At 39.6% G+C, this 19,506-nt stretch overlaps 3 protein-coding genes across 3 annotated transcripts; 1 reads left to right on the forward strand and 2 right to left on the reverse strand.

The window, feature by feature from the left end:
* LOC115976432 (UDP-glycosyltransferase 91A1-like) lies at positions 1-2,018 on the forward strand. Its single transcript, XM_031097701.1, has one exon. The coding sequence runs from the start codon at positions 455-457 to the stop codon at positions 1,862-1,864; it is 1,410 nt and encodes a 469-aa protein (XP_030953561.1). The 5' UTR covers positions 1-454; the 3' UTR covers positions 1,865-2,018.
* A 12,066-nt stretch (positions 2,019-14,084) lies between these two features.
* Positions 14,085-17,535, reverse strand: LOC115976433. Its single transcript, XM_031097703.1, has 7 exons — positions 17,260-17,535; positions 17,131-17,171; positions 16,492-16,549; positions 15,474-15,564; positions 14,906-14,990; positions 14,759-14,824; positions 14,085-14,352 (listed from the first exon to the last, which is right to left on the reverse strand). The coding sequence occupies exons 1-7, from the start codon at positions 17,369-17,371 to the stop codon at positions 14,239-14,241; spliced, it is 567 nt and encodes a 188-aa protein (XP_030953563.1). The 5' UTR covers positions 17,372-17,535; the 3' UTR covers positions 14,085-14,238.
* Positions 17,536-18,018: 483 nt separating this feature from the next.
* Positions 18,019-19,262, reverse strand: LOC115976434 (ribonucleoside-diphosphate reductase small chain). Its single transcript, XM_031097704.1, has one exon. It carries the CDS (start codon positions 19,157-19,159, stop codon positions 18,167-18,169), a length of 993 nt encoding a protein of 330 aa, XP_030953564.1. The 5' UTR covers positions 19,160-19,262; the 3' UTR covers positions 18,019-18,166.
* Positions 19,263-19,506: the final 244 nt, after the last annotated feature.

Here is a 19,506-nt window from a genome sequence, read left to right on the forward strand (position 1 = left end):
AACCATTCCCCACAGCCCACGTCAATGTCATCTTTCTCTAGAGCATTTATCATTCCTGTGGGTCCGCTTCTCAAAAATAAATGACCACAAATTATCAAAGTATCAACTTCATCTTCTTTACGAAAAAATTTGGTGCCACAAATTATACTGCACATCGCCCACAACGCGCCTTGCGAGTTATGGTTGGTTCAAAGGATGACCTATCATCATCCATTTACTAATTATATCTTGCCACATCGGTGAATTGTGGGTAAAATTATTCACTAAGTTATTGCACCAATACTTCTCCTTCTCTTTTTTATGCTTTTTTTTTTCTCTCACATACCGGTGGCATCTGTTCTCCTCCGTTCCATCTTTCTTTTTTTCCCCTTTTCCAATGTCAACGGTAACAAGAGAGCAATAATATAACATCAAATTGTTCATTCAGATCTCTTGTGAAGAGAAAGATCTAACTATGGATTCCATGCCCAACAAGAAGAAGAAGCTCCACATAGCCATGTTCCCATGGCTAGCTTTTGGCCATATGATCCCCTACCTCGAGCTCGCCAAGCTTATGGCTCAAAAGGGTCACCATATCTCCTTCATATCCACCCCTCGAAACATTGATCGCCTCCCAAAACTCACTCCCAGTTTGGCTTCCCACATAGACTTGGTGAGGCTTCCATTACCCCACGTGGAAAACCTCCCAGAAGATGCCGAGGCTACCATTGATGTCCCAAACAACAAACTCCCGTACCTCAAGAAGGCATATGATGCTCTCCAAGACTCCATGGCTCGGTTCCTACAAGACTCACACCCAGACTGGCTTCTTTACGACTATGCTCCTTATTGGTTACCAAGTATAGCCCGTAAACTCGGCATCTCAAACGCCTTCTTCAGCACAGTCACTGCGGCTTTTCTCAGTTTCATCGGCTCCAAAGCCCATCTTGGTGAGCGTAAGAACCCCGAGGATTTTACTGTGCCGCCCACCTGGGTCCCATTCCCAACCACGGTGACAATGCGCTTCTTCGAGGTCATGAAAGTCTTTCAAGGCGGCATAAGCACCGACAAGTCCGACGTCTCAGAGATTTTCCGAGCCGTGGAAGTGCTCGATGGCTGTGACATAGTGGCCGTGAGAAGCAGCGTGGAATTCGAACCAGAATGGCTACGAGTTCTTGAGGATCTTCACCGGAAACCTGTTCTACCCGTTGGTCAACTTCCCACTGTTGTGTACGACAATGGTGATGAAACTGAGACTTGGTTGTGGATGAAAGACTGGTTGGATAAGCAAGCCAAAGGTTCTGTAGTGTACGTAGCATTTGGGAGTGAAGCGAAGCCTAGTCAAGAGGAACTCACTGAGATTGCTCTTGGGTTAGAACAATCCAAGTTACCCTTCTTCTTGGTACTAAGAACTCGACGTGGCCAAGCTGATACTGAGTTGACTGAGTTGCCAGAAGGGTTCGAGGAGCGAACCAAAGGACAAGGATTGGTGTGTACGAGTTGGGTACCTCAGGTCAAGATTTTAGCTCATGACTCCATTGGAGGATTTTTCACACACTCTGGGTGGAGCTCTGTGGTGGAAGCACTTCAGTTTGAGAGAGCTCTCATATTATTGACCTTCTTTGCAGACCAAGGGATTAATGCTAAGGTTTTGGAAGACAAACATATTGGGTATTTAATACCGAGGAATGAGCATGATGGATCATTCACTAGGGACTCGGTGGCTAAGTCTTTAAGGCTGGTGATAGTAGAGGAAGAGGGCAAGATTTACAGGGACAAGGCTAAGGAGATGAAGGCCTTGTTTGGAGACAGGACAAGTCAAGATCGATACTTGGATAGTTTCCTTGATTACCTAATATCGCATTCGAAAAACATATGCAGTTGAATAAATCCTAGTTAATTAGTGGTAATTGTATTTGCTTGAATGTTTTTATCTCAATTACTTTGTGTATTTGTTTCAAGATATGGTGATTGAGGCGTATGTCCTTGTAGCAGATTGTTTTTGTGTTTTAATAAAGTTGTCTTTGTTTGAAAGAAAATCCTAGTGAATCTTCCGAAATTTGTGTAGTAAATTTGTAATTACAAACTACATGTGGAATTGTGGACTGTTTTCTCCGTCTTCTTGCTTGAACGGCAAGTTTCACAACCATACCTTCCACTATTTCTTTATTATGTGAAGGTGTTATTTCAATTAGAACCCATTAAATTGTTTTCCAAATTTTCGCTCTTAGTCTTATGTGATGTAAAAATTTTCCAATCAAAACTTTGATAAATTCCATAGAAAGTTGGAATTTTTTTTTATAAAAAAATTATTATTGTATACCTTTTATACATTTTAATTAAGAGGATAATAAAGAATATGGTTTAGAATAAAATAAAATGATAAAAAAATATGTGTACACAAGTCTTCGGACCATGCTAAGATCATTGCTTACGTTGTTTTACGATTGTTTTTAATTTTAAAATTAATTTACTTTTAAATTAAATTCTTTTTCTTTATACTGTCCATTGTTTTATTGTAAATAAACAAATTAATGTTGTAAATATTATTGTTCTTTAGATGGTGTAGGGCGTAAATGATTTATGGGCCAAGCCGAGGAGGATTATGGCCCAAGTTCAACAAAATAGACTTTGGGTACCGCCGAGGGTAGTTCAGTCCTCGGCAGACCCAAAGTTCCCCCTCGTAAAGAAGGGTAAAAATGGTATAAAACTGAAACTCGGAAAAAAGATCTAAAATATCCGGGGAAAGCTGCTGTTATTATCATTTAATGTTCTGAACCCGACAGGGCCGCATTCTTTGGCTTTTACAACCACCCCCAATGACTTTGGGGGGATAGACTGATGGGACAAGTATCAGCCTTGGAAAGATTGACCCTACACGTGGATGAAGGATAAATGGATACAGGCGAGTATAAAAGGAAAACTAAGTAATCTTGGGAAGGGGCTGGGAAAAAATGGCCAAGAAACGAGAGCCTCCCAGCCCACCTCCATGAGAAGTACTCTAGGGGTGACGATCATTTAACCTTGTATGAACCCCCTGAAAAACCCACCGCCTATCGATCAAGGCCTAGCCTTTCAAACCCACGCTCTACAAATGATATTGTTAGGGCCGTTTTACGTGCGAACCCGACACTGTTACGGTCCGCCACGAATCGTGACCCTACAATTGGCGCCGTCTGTGGGAAAGGCTTGCGTGTTGGCGCAGGTGGTAGGTTGAAACACTTCCTCTGTTATTTCTAACCGTTGGTTATAGAGTTCAAGTATAAAATCTCACTAGGGGCTACGTTTCTTGACGAGGGGCTTAGCTGAAGAGCTAACTCCCCTAAAAGCTAAAGCTCCTCGTACAGAACAAACTAGGCGCTTGGTAACGTTAACCGTATAGATAAACTCAAGGGGCTTGGCTGAAGAGCTAGCTCCCCTAGAGCTAAAGGCAAGCCAAGGCCCCATAAGCCAAGGCCCCATACAAAGAGAAAACTAGGTTTTGGACAGAACTAAGGCATTGCATAGTCCTCGGACTCAAGCCTGTGGGAAAACCAACTACCTGGATGTGGAAAACTAGGTTTTGGACAGAACCAAGGCATTGCATAGTCCTCGGACTCAAGCCTGCCTGTGGGAAAACCAACTACTCGGACTGGATGTGTGGAAAACTAGGTTTTGGACAGAACCAAGGCATTGCATAGTCCTCGGACTCAAGCCTGTGGGAAAACCAACTACCCGGATGTGGAAAACTAGGTTTTGGACAGAACAAGGCATTGCATAGTCCTCGACTCAGCCTGTGGGAAAACCAACTACCTGGATGTGGGCATTGCATAGTCCTCGGACTCAAGCCTGTGGGAAAACCAACTACCTGGATGTGGAAAACTAGGTTTTGGACAGAACCAAGGCATTGCATAGTCCTCGGACTCAAGCCTGTGGGAAACCCAACTACCTGGATGTGGAAAACTAGGTTTTGGACAGAACCAAGGCATTGCATAGTCCTCGGACTCAAGCCTATGAGAAAACCAACTACCTGGATGTGGAACCAACTATGGCACGTAAACCTCAAAATCCATCCGAGGAGGACTCCTAATTCACAAATGGGTTAATACCTTGAATGCATAGATTCCACAATCTGCCCTCGGTACGACGCAATTCATTACCTAAAAACACAATCAAAGTCCCTCGCTACTTAGCTACCCTTTCAGACGAATTATTTAGAGATTATCGTTCTTGGACATTGGTCTAGCATGCATCGCGTAGTACTCAGCGCTTATCCCGGTTAGTTCCAAGAATTTAATTTATTGAAAGTTATCATTGTTATACTTGATAATATTTGTGAGTTTGAATTAGTAGGAACCTGTATTAAAGCATTTTTTCTGCTCGGAATATCCTTAAGAGCAAGCTTGCATTTAATATTCATGCATAAAGTAGTTGTTACGGAGAAGAAAGATATGTATAGAGAAATGGACTCCTGTTCTATTAAGACAAAGGAACAGTACAGTGTACAATGAAAAGCTGAAACAAGCTTACACTAAAGCTGACTACATAAGTAAAGGGAAATACAAGCGAGTGGAGAGAAAGCCGTGGGGACAGCTCAGAGGAGAGGTTGGCTACTGCGCCAAGTTGTTGTCTAAGGAAACTATTCCTCGACACTTCTGCATGCCCATAACTCAGGCAGCCAAAGAACTTGACCTCAGGCTAACACCATCTACAGAAAAGGCGTAGGGAGCCGGAAGTTGGGAAGCCCCGCAAGAATTTGCCGGTTACAAGGTAGACAGTGCTGATGGTGGAAATTCCTTTTTCGGACATACCAAAAATCTAGCATGACCAGAACTTGCTTCGGATTTTGACTGAAAGGGGGGGAGACACCCTCCCCCCTCCGTAGAAGTGTAAATTTCTCTTAAGTTTATGCTTTCTTGGCCCGTGCATCACTCCTTCGAGTCTCGGGAGGACACGGCGCCTCCGCGGTGGAGAAAGTTCTTTTTCCCTAACCCTCGCCTCAAACATGATTTCCTAAAGGAGGAAGCTGAAGGATTTGTGCGTAGGAAAAGTAACTTTCTCTCCTATTTTATATCAAAAGATAAAATAGTAGCATTTAATTCACGCAGCGTCCCAAGGAACGCTACAGACAAAATGTCTCTGGCTCGATTTCCAACGTCGTCTGCAACCCTGAAGTTAGAGGAGTCTCGAGAAGGCGCACCTCGAATACTGGGACGTCCAAAAAGTATCGCGTGGCCTGAGAATACGGAAATACCCCCTAATTTTGGGCCCAGTCAACTCACGGCCCAGGCCCGATTTAGCACAAAGGCCCGGGGACAGAACCTAGGTCTTGAATGGTCCTCGGACTCAAGCCTATGGGAAACCAAGTACAAAAGATGAAAATTACAAGTGTTGGACAGAACCTAGGTCTTGCATGGTCCTCGGACTCAAGCCTATGGGGAAACCAAATACTTGGGTAAGTAAAGGTTTGAATTTCGTAAGATGGGCTACTTGATAAAAACGTCAAGTCACTTCGTCTACGGCTTAAACACCATAGAAGGTTAAGACCAATAAGGGGGTAAGGAAGGTGGTGGGACGCCTCAGCATTTAGTCGTATAAGAGGGCTATTCATTTGGCAGGGGATATGTCCTCGGACGGTTATTTCTCACACGGCATCAAGCCTTCGGTTCTCTCCTCGGCTAGTTCTGGGTAAGTACTATTTTTTACGGGTCGGCCTTATTGTGCCAAGCACTTCTATTAAAGCTATGGCAACATCATTTTATTATCAAATATTTTGGTCTTAGTCGTCATTGATTTAGATGCTATATTATTGTGCCGAGCAGCGCTTGCAAATTTATGAAAACATAGAGACATAACATGCGAAATAAGGTAGACAACAATTTTTATTAATATAAAAAATCATTACAACATACAAAAAGGGGCTCAAACGAGCCTATACAAAATGTAAACTGCCTAAGCAACCATTACATCTGTAGTACAGAAAAGTAAACTGTCAAGCGTCTTTTAAACTCGTCTTCAAAGTTTCTCCAATCTCTGCCTCATTGCTGCTCATACTAAGAGAGGGACTCACTTTAAAAAAGAAAATGAATGAAGAAGAAGGAAATAGTAAGGAAGAAATCAATGACGAAGATGAAGGGGATGAATAAAGAAAATGGAGGACATGAGTAAAGAAGGAGGAGAAGAGGAGAGAGAGATGAAGAGACAAAGAGAGGAACAAAAGATAGAAAAGAAACAGCACCAGGGCGGAACTGGTGCTGGGAAGACAATAAGAAGAGGGAGGGGGAGGGCACCAAGGAGCAAAAGAGGGAGAAGCAAAAGCACTTAGCCCCTGCCTCAGCCCTGACTCCTAACATGCCGGTGCCATATTAGGTACGCTCGTGAGGAGCCGGATGGTAACGATCTTGGGTGTTCTCGACTCAGTCACGTCGAAAGTTTGACGTGACGAGTCCCTGCTTCGGATTTTGACTGAAAGAAGGATGAGGTTGATTTTGAGTCTTTGTCATCCTTGTCCCGATCGAGCCATGATAAGCTTTATCGGAACGTGGCGTTTTTGGGAGGGGTGGGGCTTTTGCATCCCTTGTTGTTATGGTAAAGTATTTTACGATTAAGTGTATAAACCAGCGAGTAAACCGAATCCTAAGGGAGGCTAAGTATTCCAGAGTCGCAGGGGGATGAAAAGGGATTTTTGGTAAAAACAATAACCTCCTCCTGTCCTACTTATACAGAGGGCGGAGCGGGGGGCATTTAATAGGTTCAGATCTCCAAAGGAATCAGCAAACCCAAACACGCCGGTTCCACTTCTCCACCCCATCAAAATAAACCGTCGAATTAAAGTAGTCTCGTAAATAGTGATTATTCAAAGCGCGTTTTGGATACCCCAAGCGATAAGAACGTCTCAAGCGCGAAATTAAAAACTATCTCGTAGACCGGTGAATCTCTTGGGCATATGAGGAACCGCCAGCATGTTTAATAGGCCGAATGGATTGGGCCACAGGAAGAAGTTTGGCGTCACCAAAACCCCCCTGTCCAGCCCAGAGGTTGGACAGCCGGGTTTTGAGGGGCTAATGTAGGGCGTAAATGATTTATGGGCCAAGCCGAGGAGGATTATGGCCCAAGTTCAACAAAATAGACTTTGGGTACCGCCGAGGGTAGTTCAGTCCTCGGCAGACCCAAAGTTCCCCCTCGTAAAGAAGGGTAAAAATGGTATAAAACTGAAACTCGGAAAAAAGATCTAAAATATCCGGGGAAAGCTGCTGTTATTATCATTTAATGTTCTGAACCCGACAGGGCCGCATTCTTTGGCTTTTACAACCACCCCCAATGACTTTGGGGGATAGACTGATGGGACAAGTATCAGCCTTGGAAAGATTGACCCTACACGTGGATGAAGGATAAATGGATACAGGCGAGTATAAAAGGAAAACTAAGTAATCTTGGGAAGGGGCTGGGAAAAAATGGCCAAGAAACGAGAGCCTCCCAGCCCACCTCCATGAGAAGTACTCTAGGGGTGACGATCATTTAACCTTGTATGAACCCCCTGAAAAACCCACCGCCTATCGATCAAGGCCTAGCCTTTCAAACCCACGCTCTACAAATGATATTGTTAGAACCGTTTTACGTGCGAACCCGACACTGTTACGGTCCGTCACGAATCGTGACCCTACAGATGGTATAGCTATAATTGAGATACAAAATTTAATCGTTCTATAAAATGAATAAATGTACTACATTACCTAGATTAATTTTAATGTATTTTATTGTATTGTTATATCAAGTTAATGGTATTTTAAATATGTACAATGTTCCTGCATATTGCACAAGTTAAATACTAGTATATATAAAAGAGAAATATTATTTCACTTCTATTATTTACTTAGAAAAAAATTAAGCAACTAAAGTGATTATTATTTTCTTTCTCTTCCATCCTCTTAAACTCCGCAGTGGTTATCGTACCTGTGGGGCCCAATAATTTGTGGCCCTGGCCCATTTATTCATTGGGGCCCAAGGCCCAAGCCGAGGAAGGTTATAGTCCAGGCTCGGTAATACAAGTACAAAATAGTCTTGGGACACAGCCGAGGACGATTCAGTCCTCGGCATGTCCGAGGTCTCACTGAGAGGAAGGGCAAAAACGGTATAGGAACAGCTTGGAAAAAATCTAAAATATCTAGGTCAATAGAGAAGGATACGCTGGAAAGTATAACGACCAGGGAAAGCTGCCCTTACTGCCATTCAATACTCTGCACCTGACAGAGTCATACTCTCCAGCTTTCACAACCACCCCCAACCACTCTGGATATGGGCTGATGGGACAAGTATCAGTTTTGGAAAAGTCGATCCTACACGTGGACGAAGGATAAGGAACACATGAGAGTATAAAGGGAAAAGTAAGCAATCCAGAGTAGATGCTGGGAAAAATGGCCAAAAACCAGAGCCACCCAGCCCGCCTCCAGGAGAAAGACTCCTAGGGCGAACACGATTTAATTATGTATGAACACCACGAAAAACCCACCGTCTGGTGACTAAGGCCTAGCCTTTCAAACCCATGCTCTATAAATGATATTGTTTGGGCCTTTTTACGTGCGAACCCAACACTGTTACGGGTCATTACAAATTGTGTCCTTACAATTGGCACCGTCTGTGGGAAAGGCTTGTGTTTTGGCACAGGTAGCGAGTTGAGACAATCCCTCACATCATTTCCAACAACCAGATGTAGTGTTCTAGCGTAAAGTTCCGTTTCTTTACTATTGGCTGCGCTTCGTAGCGTCAGCAGCACGAATGGTTCTAGGGGCTTGGCCGAGGAGCTAATTCCCCTCAAACCAAGGTCCCACGCCATAGTCGAGGGGGAAATTCCCCCAACTACAAACCTATGGGGAAACCAACTACTTAGAAGAAAAAACTAAGTTTTGGACAAAACCAAGGTATTGCATGGTCCTCGGACTCAAACCTATGGGAAAACCAACTACTTAGAAGAAAAAACTGAGTTTTGGACAGAACCAAGGTATTGCATGGTTCTCGGACTCAAACCTATGGGGAAACCAACTACTTAGAAGAAAAAACTGAGTTTTGGACAGAACCAAGGTATTGCATGGTCCTCGGACTCAAACCTATGGGGAAACCAACTACTTAGAAGAAAAGACTGAGTTTTGGACAGAACCAAGGTATTGCATGGTCCTCGAACTCAAACCTATGGGGAAACCAACTACTTAGAAGGAAAAACTGAGTTTTGGACAGAACCAAGGTATTGCATGGTCCTCGGACTCAAACCTATGGGGAAACCAGCTACTTAAGAAGAATTCTAAGTCTCTCAGTCCTCGGACCAAATACCAGAAAAGGTCAAGGCTATGAAGGTTATTAGGAGGATGGCGAAACGCCTTATTACTCAGCGACCAACAGGGGGTACATTTTGCGTTATACATCCTCGGATGATTACTTCCTACATGGCATCGAGCATTCAGCCATAACCTCGTTCAAATTTGAAGTATACAACCCACTTTCAGGTCAGTCTTATTGTACACGATAGCTCCAATAAGTTCATAGTAGTATCTTTTATCTTGGTAAGGGATTTTTGCCCTAAGTATCGCTTTCTCAGGTCGGCATTATTGTGCCGAACAATATTATTAAGTTCATTATGAACACCTTTTTCTCAGTAAAGGTTTCTGCCCTAAGTGTCATTTATTCAAGTCGGCATTATTATGCCAGATAGTTCCAATAAGTACAGAGCAAGATCTTTTTATTAACTGAGGTTTCGGCCCCAAGCATCATTTATAGTATAAAAATAAAAAGAAAGAAGTTACAGGATAGTACGTCTATTCACGGCATAACTATTTCAAAAGAAGAGATAGAATATACGAAATCAAGAAATGACGACCTTTATTAATGTAAAGAGGTGTTACAGTGTACAATGAAGGGCTTAAACAAAGCCTATATAGAAAATGAGTTACAAAAACAAAAAAAAAAAAAAAAAAAAAAAAAAAAAAAAAAAAAAACAAACAAACAAACAAACATAAATCTTTTTAAACTCTGCTCCCAAGTCTTTCCAAGTTCTGCCCCAGTGGCACCCATATTGAGAGGAGGACCTTCCTTGGTGGGAGAGGAGAAGAAGAGGAAGAAGGAAAAGCACTAGGATGGATCTAGTGGTGGAAAGAGGAAGAAAGAGAGGCAAAAGGAGGCACCAGTGAAGGAAGAGAGGAAGAAGCAGGGATACTTTGTCCTTGCGTCAGTCCTGACTCCTAACACGCTGGTGCCATGTTAACTATGCTCATAAGAGAACGGCTAGTACTGATAATGGGTAATCCCAGCTCAGCCGCACCAAAAGTTTGACGCAACGAGCCCCTGCTTTGGATTTTGACTGAAAGGAGGATGAGAAGTATCTTGAGTTTCTCCCATCCCTGCCCTGATCGAGCCATTTTGAGCTTCGCAAGAACGTAGCATTTCTGGGAAGGGTATAGTCTCTTCATTCCCACTCTTATCTTGGACTTATCACAATTCAAGGTGTAAGCAAGAGGATAAGGGAAACTCTGGGGGAGGCTAAGGATTTTCAGACTTCAAAAGGATCGAAAGGGCTCTGTGTGAGAGAGGTAACCTCTTGCTTTCCTTCTTATATGAAGGGCAAAACGGGAGGCATTTAATCTATCTATATTTCCGAGAAAATCGGTAAACAAGAATATACCCATTCCACTTCCCCACACCGTCAATAACCGTCGAATTTAAATGATCTCGTAAAGGGAAATCATTAAAGTCGCGTTTCGGATAATGAAGTGGCAAGAACGCATTATGAATGAATTCAAAAGAATGTCTAGTAGTCCGGTATGTTTCCTGGATAGATGAAGAGACACCCACATTGATGAAGGGCAGATCTAAATAGACCGCAATAAAGGCTTGGCATTACCAAAACCCTCCTCTCCAACTAAGAGGTCAGACAGCAGGATTTTGAAGGGCTATTGTGGGGCTCAATAATTTGTGGCCCTGGCCCATTTATTCATTGGGGCCCAAGGCCCGAGCCGAAAAAGGTTATAGTCTAGGCTCGGTAATACAAGTACAAAATAGTCTTGGGACACAGCCGAGGACAATTCAGTCCTCGGCATGTCCGAGGTCTCACTGAGAGGAAGGGCAAAAACGGTATAGGAGCAGCTTGGAAAAAATCTAAAATATCTAGGTCAATAGAAAAGGATATGCTGGAAAGTATAACGATCAGGGAAAACTGCCCTTACTGCCATTCAATACTCTGCACCTAACAGAGTCATACTCTCCAACTTTCACAACCACCCCCAACCACTCTAGATATGGGCTGATGGGACAAGTATCAGTCTTGGAAAAATCGATCCTACACGTGGACGAAGGATAAGGAACACATGAGAGTATAAAGGGAAAAGTAAGCAATCCAGAGTAGAGGCTGGGAAAAATGGCCAAAAACCAAAGCCATCCAGCCCGCTTCCAAGAGAAAGACTCCTAGAGTGAACACAATTTAATTATGTATGAACACCACGAAAAACCCACCATCTGGTGACTAAGGCCTAACCTTTCAAACCCACGCTCTATAAATGATATTGTTTGGGCATTTTTACGTGCGAACCTAACACTGTTACGGGTCGTTACAAATTGTTTTCTTACAGTACCATATGGGTGACATTAGCGTGCTTTAAATTAGTTTTCATAAAAAAATTTATTTCATTTTCTTTATTTTATTTTCAAATCTTTGTTATGAATAAAATTATAGTAATAGAGTTTTGATTTATCGCATTCAGTCTTGATATTATTTAGACATTCTTGAAACTAGCAAGTGCTAATATGCTATAGTTTATAAGCTAAACCAAGATATTAGATATGTACTTATCTATCATTTCGGATAAGAAGTCACATTTGTGGAAGCGACCGTTGTGATTTTTGACCTCCCACTTTATGACGCTTCTTTCACATAAAAGGAAAGAAAATAGAAATCCAATGCAGACCAGTGACAGTTTCTCTCTTTCTTTGGTTTTGTTGACAAGAGCTTTGATATGTTAGATTTTATTTGGCTGGATTCTTTTTCCTTATTTTCGTGGCTATAATCTATCCGACTTGATCAAATAACCTTTAATCATCAAGTTGTTTTGGGTTGATTATCAAAAAAAAAAAAAAAAAGTTGTTTTGGGTTACACACGTGTTGTGTCATGCGTGGATGCATTCTTTGTTTTATAAATTTACTAGAAAAAAAAAAACTACATGAATTATAAAAGAAGTAATTGATACGAAGAGACAACTGCTACTTTATCAAAAAAAAAAAAAAAATGTTGATAAGAACAGAATTTATGATATATTTTATCAACTTAAAAATTATAAGAGAATAAAAACTTTATATATTTTTAAAATATAAAAATCTTAAAAATTTATACGATATAGTGAAATCATATGACACTGTCACAGCGTTTAAACCTAATTTTTATTATATAGTATATGATATGGCTAACATGATTGGTTTATTAATAATCCATACTCAATAAAAAATTTAAAATTAATGAGTGATTGTTGTTGATGTTATTTTATGTCATTATTGTTGTTGATTTATTTGAACTAGCATTTTAAAATGGAGACTCCCTTTGGAAATTAATATAAATATAACAACCATTCAATACATATAAATATTTAAACACCGTTGACCTTTGGACTAGATGACAAGATAGTAAAAATAGTGAAATGCTTTTTTTTTTTTTAGATTACTATTTTAAAATGGAGATTCATAAATAACAACCATTCAATATTTATAACCATATAAATACCCATGGTCTTTGGACTTGATGGCAAGATAGCTAAAATGCTTCTTTTCTTTCCGGTTTTTTTTTTTTTTTTTTTGGGTTTACAAATTGCTAATCTAATGTGGGTATTTTTTTGGATTTATTAGGCATATTTTAGCTAAAATAGCCGTTTTCCTAAGCTATTGCAAGTATTCTGATGTGCAACAGTTTGGTAATGTAGTTTAGATAACAGTTTTTCGTTGTTTAAATAACACTACATATTTTCATAAAACTTTCACCCACACTTATTTCCACAAAATTTAAATAATATTACTAGAACAATATTACCAAACAAACCCTTAGTACTCCATGACATGCCAATGAGCATCTTGGTTGAAACGTGATAAGATAGCCCTCATGCAAACATTTGTTAACTATGTCAGATTATATGGTTGTCAACCTGCTACTTGGATTTGCATCTACCCATACACCCTGTTTTAGTAGCAGCTTTTTGTAAATAAGATATCAAAAATGAAGGAACCCTCCAACAATGTTGTTGAGATCTTATGAAAATTCACAAAAGACAAGTTGGTCTGTCTCTTGTAATGACATAACCTGCGACAATATCTACTCGGCAACTCCTAAAAAAGCCTCATCTTGGGTTAGAGCATTCCCATTGGCAATGGTAAATGGTATATGTTGAAAAAATTTAGCATAAAGACACAAAAGGAGCCTAACAACCGGAATTGTAAAATCTTACAATTGCAAATTTTTTTGCAATTGTACTACAATGTCATCCTAAAAGTAAGATAACACTATAGCACTTTAGTAAAAATTATAATATATTTTAATTGATAAAGTAGAAGAGAGATAGAGGAGAAGAAAGAAAGAGAGTTGTATTGAAATATATTATATTATTTTTTAGCAGGTAATATATATTATTTTAATTAGTAGAATAGAAAAATAAAAGTTAGGATATTAGTTATGTTATAAAATAGTATGGTATAATTGATAAAATAGTTTTTTGAAATGATAAAATAAAATAAGATAGAAATTATAGATGCAAATGCTCTAATGCATGCCAAAAATAGGTTACCCTTTCTTCTTTTACAAAAAGTTTTTATTGCTCACTTTTTAACTTTCACTTATTTTTCACTTTTTTCATTCCATAGTTGAGATTGAAGGTTGCTTTTTCAACTCTCAATCTTAGCCATTAAACCCAATTGCACATAGTGCAAAACCCACCTGATCTCAATCCGGTTTCCATTAACCTACGACTGTATTATCTTCTTTTCAGCGCACATTTACTTCAGTTGCAAAGAAAGTCACTTCCACTCGAGTGATGCATTCTCAAATGTGCCCAGTTCGTTGCGCCATAGGGTCAGTCAATCATTGGTTAAGTAAATGAAAAAGGAATTGGATAATAAAGAGAGACCACAAAATGTCAATTAAAAGAAAAACCAGAGGAAGTACAAATAAGCAAAATTCCATCCAGCATATTATGATTGACAACTACAACCACTACATTAGATACAATGAAAACTTGATAGGTTATATTTTAAATCCCAAACTACTTGGGGCTAAATAGAGGTGACACCCTCCTTTGAACTATCTCCTGAATCTGTTCAGATGAAAGAACAGATACTCCACCTTCATAATTGGTATTTTCCATCTGCTGATGCAACTGTAAAACACAGGACCCAGTTGAGAAAGAAAGAGAATTAAAATTCCTTCCCAAGGATAATTAAACTCAACATTGACCAATAAAGCACACCAACATGTTTTAACAAATTCATGCTTGTAAGTAAATTTTAGTTGGGCTCTTTATCATGGGACCAATACCATGGCTCTAGAAAGAGCAAGAGTATGGCTTTTGTGTGTCAGATAACAGCTTGCAATAATACCAAGAATGGACATATACCATAATAGTACAAAAAATGTTGTAACTTTTGTGTGTCAGATAACAAATAGCTTTACAGATTCCAAGTTGGTAATGGATTAATAAGATGGTTGATAATGCATAAGTTCATTGATCTCCACAAAACACAATTTATACTTATGTGAGCTAAAAAGCATATATAGGCCTGTACCTTCTCAAGAATTGCAGATTGATCATCCAAGTGAAATTTGCGCATGTGCTTTAGCATCTCCAGTTGCTACAAAAGAATTCACCATCTGTACTTCAGCAATATCCATTTTTGACCGACTTTCTTCATCACAAGTTTGAGAAATATTACCTGTTCATGTAGTTTTTGTTGACTATGCATTCTTTCAGTAAACTCATCTGGTCCAAGCTCAGCTTCATCACAGGCCATCTCCTCCCTATCATTTGATGGTATGAGTACTACTAGCAATACACAATTAAAATAAGGTATTTTAAATCAGCTAAAAGCTATTGAAAGAATGAAGAAACCACTAATTAAAAACTTATCACTCAAACTAATTAAAAAGGGCACGGGGGGAGGGGTTGGGGGGAGAACAAGGGAATGCTATGGAACATTACCAAGCAGGAGGAAAAAAACCATGTATCAGTTTGCCTACCTTTGTTTTTCAAAAGCACCTCATCAAAGACACAGTGACACAATACCCTTTTCTACTATACATGACAAAACAGTAGCACCAGAGACCAGAATAAAGTAAACTTTTGTAAACCATGGAACACCATTCATTGGAAAGAAATCCAAGCATCTTAAATAGTTCATCATACCATTATCCAATTATCCAAATAAAAGGGTATATAAATTGTTTCAGCAAACACATACACAAATATATATATATAGAGAGAGAGAGAGAGATAACGCTTACCTTGCAACAAATTTTAAAAAGCGAATCATCAACTCCTGATCATTCTCATAAATATTCACTTTCCCCAGGCATGATAAACCAAAACTTGGATCTGTAGCACAAAAGAATATCAATTAAAAATATTTACACCAAGTTGACATCCTATTACATTGTATCTTGCAAATGGACAACAGAAATATTGGTTGATCTGATTGTGTGACCAACAATGACTAATCTATTGTCTGTAAATTGTCATGAATTCATAACCAAGGGGCTCCGAATTGTATCAACATCTACAAATTAAGATTCATGTACTAAGGTAAATGTCATAGATTAAGTCTTTAAGAAGCAATTACATGATACATTTATAAAGACACAGGTTTGAGTCCAGCAATCAACCTGCCCATAAAAATATGAGAATGACGCTGCCTACCAATCACACTCCTAGTCTAGACCCTACAAAATTGGGAGTTTTGCGCATTGGATACGACCTTTCTTTTTCTTTTTCTTTTTCTTCTTTAACCAAGTGAATAATTGAATATCAAATCCACCAATATACTTTTATGAATTCCTTAATACACTACTTCATTGGAACATGCAATGTTATGATCTATTTTTTCTTCATGTTGGATCATAAAAAGGGTAATGTCACACAATATAGATATTTAGACTACATTAATCACTTTTTTAAAATGAGTTTAACAACTGAACAGCGATCACTTACTGATTCAAAGTGAAGTAAGCCAAAGATTACCATGTAACTAAGAACAAACAACATGAAATTTAATCACTTCAAGTTGCAGCACATGTCTGCTGCATGGAGGGAAGACAGTTTTCAATTTGAACTGGACATTCACATTAAAAAAACTAACGCATTTACACTAGTAAGCTGTATAGCCTGCATTTCATCTAGCCAATATGTACCAAATCTTTATCTTTTTTTGTTTTAGGGCCAAAAAGTACATCATCTTTACCACTTAAAACAAGAACAACAAAAACTTGAAGAACCTAAGACTAGAGAGCCCTAGGACAGACTTACCAACACCCATCTCCAGAAATATCTCTTCCTGGATTGCAGTAGTTGCAGCCACAGCTTCCTGCGTAATGTGATAACATAAAAACCAAGCAAGAAATAGATGTAATACTTGATAAGTCCAAGAAGAGAAACCATGCTTGACACAGTGGTATTTTCAGCAAAAACTATTTTCAACAGCAAATAGTCGCATTGAGAAAATCCCATCTCAAAATAATAAAAAGCTCATCACAACTAAGCCAAACACTCGTATTAGGTGGCAAAGTAGAGTTTCTCAGGCCACATACAATGAAACATTTCCTAGGCCAAAAGTAAGAGTAATGAGGATTAACAGAAGCCACCAAAGTCAAATTGAACACAAAACATACTAAACCAACCAAGTTGATAAAAGAATTACACTCATGTAATTAGACATCACAGTGAAACCAGTTCTGTGAACCCATTTACCCTTTTACTAATACAAGAATGCACATTAACTGGAATAACAACGGCTCCTAAAAAGTAGTACAAAGATCAAATTAATCCAATTTAAACACACTTTCTAAATATTAAACTTTACAATAACAAAAGACAAAAGTTACATTACACCAAATTTTTTTCATAATCAGAAATTGAAAGCACAAAAACGATAAAAGGGAAACTCACTTGCTGATCTTTAACAGCTTCTGCAATCCTGTTCTTCACATCTGCACATTATTCTCGAAATCTTAAAAACCAAAAAAAAGCTAATACGATAAAACCCAAAAAAAAAAAAAGAGTTGCAAAGGTACCCACCAGGAAGGGAAGTAAGAAAAGTGAAGCGGTTGAAAAGATGGAGCAACTGTTCTTTAGAGAGCATTCCAGAGCTCTGCAACTGCGAAATGGCAATAGTTGATGACCCAGACATTTTCGGATCCTAGAGAGGCTCTAAAGTGCACACGATTATCCTAAAATTGCTCTTTTTATTTTTCTCTATGTGGGAAAATTTGTTTTCACTTCATTTTCGGTGTTATTGAGGCCAAACGAGTGACACGCAGCACGCTCTTGTCTTTGCCAAACTTATGTCCTTTTCACATTAATTCCCAAACCCAAGAAAGAAAATGGGTCCTGTGTCCTATCAAAAAAAAAAAAAAAGGGTCCTGTGAATTAAACAAAATATAAGGAGTCTGTTCCTTAAAATATATTTTATTTCAACAGAGTAAAACAGGGTAAAGTGGACCATCAAAAGTGACAAAAAACGCTTTTTCATCACCTTTTTTTTTTTTTTTTTTACCAATGTTTAATCTTATCTGTTTCTCAAACTCTTTCTAAAGAAAATTGGTACGAACGATCAAACCCATTACCCTAAAAGAATGATCTCGTTTCAATCATAATTCATAATTTTTTAAGCCAAAAAATATTAATCATAATTTGTAAGTAATTAACATTAACCAATTACAAAAATAATAATAATAATAATAATCACAATGATAATGTTAAGCACTATATATTCTTTATATGACACAATTTAAAAAAAAATAAAAATGGATGACACATTAACATACACATCAAAAGTGAACGAAATTTTCTTTTTATCATTTCTAAACAAGAAATTGAACAAACAAAGAAACTAAAATTAAAAATATAAAAAGCACTTTAAAACTAAAAACTAAAAAAATAGAAACACAAATATTAAATATTAAGTACATAATTAGGCACCAAATCAGAAATCCTCATCCAACTTGAACACATGGGTGTCACCACCATTTGCATTCAAACTTGACATCACAGAAGCCTTCTGGTACTCCCCAACTCTCTTCTCAAAGAAATTGGTCTTTCCTTGCAACGAAATCAGTTCCATCCAATCAAATGGGTTCTGAACATCGTAGATTTTGCCACACCCCAACGCGCCCAAAAGCCTATCCGCCACAAACTCGATGTACTGGCTCATCAGATCGCCGTTCATCCCAACCAACGCGCAGGGCAGCGCGTCGCACACAAACTCCCTCTCTATATCCACCGCGTCGCGGACGATAGCCTTCACGCGCTCCTCGCTCAGCTTCTTGCGCAAGAGAGTGTAGAGCAGGCACGCGAAATCGCAGTGGAGACCTTCGTCTCGCGAGATCAACTCGTTGGAGAAGGTTAACCCGGGCATTAACCCGCGCTTTTTTAGCCAAAATATCGCGCAGAAGCTTCCGGAGAAGAAAATGCCTTCGACGCAAGCGAAGGCGATGAGCCTCTCCGCGAACGATTCTCCGCCGTCGATCCACCGCAGGGCCCACTCGGCCTTCTTCGCCACGCAAGGAACGGTCTCCATCGCGTGGAACAGCCGGTTCTTCTCGGCCGAGTCCTTGATATAGGTCTCGAGCAAGAGACTGTACATTTCGGAGTGGATGTTCTCGATCGCAATCTGGAAGCCATAGAAAGCGCGAGCCTCCGAAACCTGGACCTCCTTCATGAACCTCCCCGCCAGATTCTCCAAAACGATGCCGTCGGAGGCGGCGAAGAAGGCGAGCACGTGAGTGATGAAGTGCCTCTCGTCATCGGTTAGGTTTTCCCAGTGACGTACGTCGCCGGAGAGATCGACCTCCTCGGCGGTCCAGAACGAGGCCTCGGCCTTCTTGTACATCTCCCATATCTCCGGGTACTGAATTGGAAACATGCAGAACCGGTCCGGGTTCGGAGCAAGCAATGGCTCTTCGGGAATCGAAGGCATATTGGTATTTGAAATTTGAAAAAAATTTAGGAATTAGGGTTTTGATTTTGTGATTTTGGGTGCTGAGAATTGTCAGTGTTTGGGTGGAATTATATAAGGGTTGGAGTGAGAGAGTTTGCGCGGGGATTTGAAATTTCATTTTGGGGGTGAGAAGCTTGCGCGAGAATGAACCCAAGGGTATTTTGGGAATTTCACACATTGTCCATATCCGTTATGGTTGGTCTGAGTGCGATTTGTTTTATTTTACGAATATCCTTGGATTTGGTTGGAATTGCGCTAGGAGATTGAGGGCCTTTGTGTAATATTGGAGTGTATTGAAGGGCTTTTTTGGGGAAGTATTCAAACAT

Source organism: Quercus lobata, chromosome 2, assembly GCF_001633185.2.
Source record: "Quercus lobata isolate SW786 chromosome 2, ValleyOak3.0 Primary Assembly, whole genome shotgun sequence".
Lineage (NCBI taxonomy): Eukaryota > Viridiplantae > Streptophyta > Magnoliopsida > Fagales > Fagaceae > Quercus > Quercus lobata.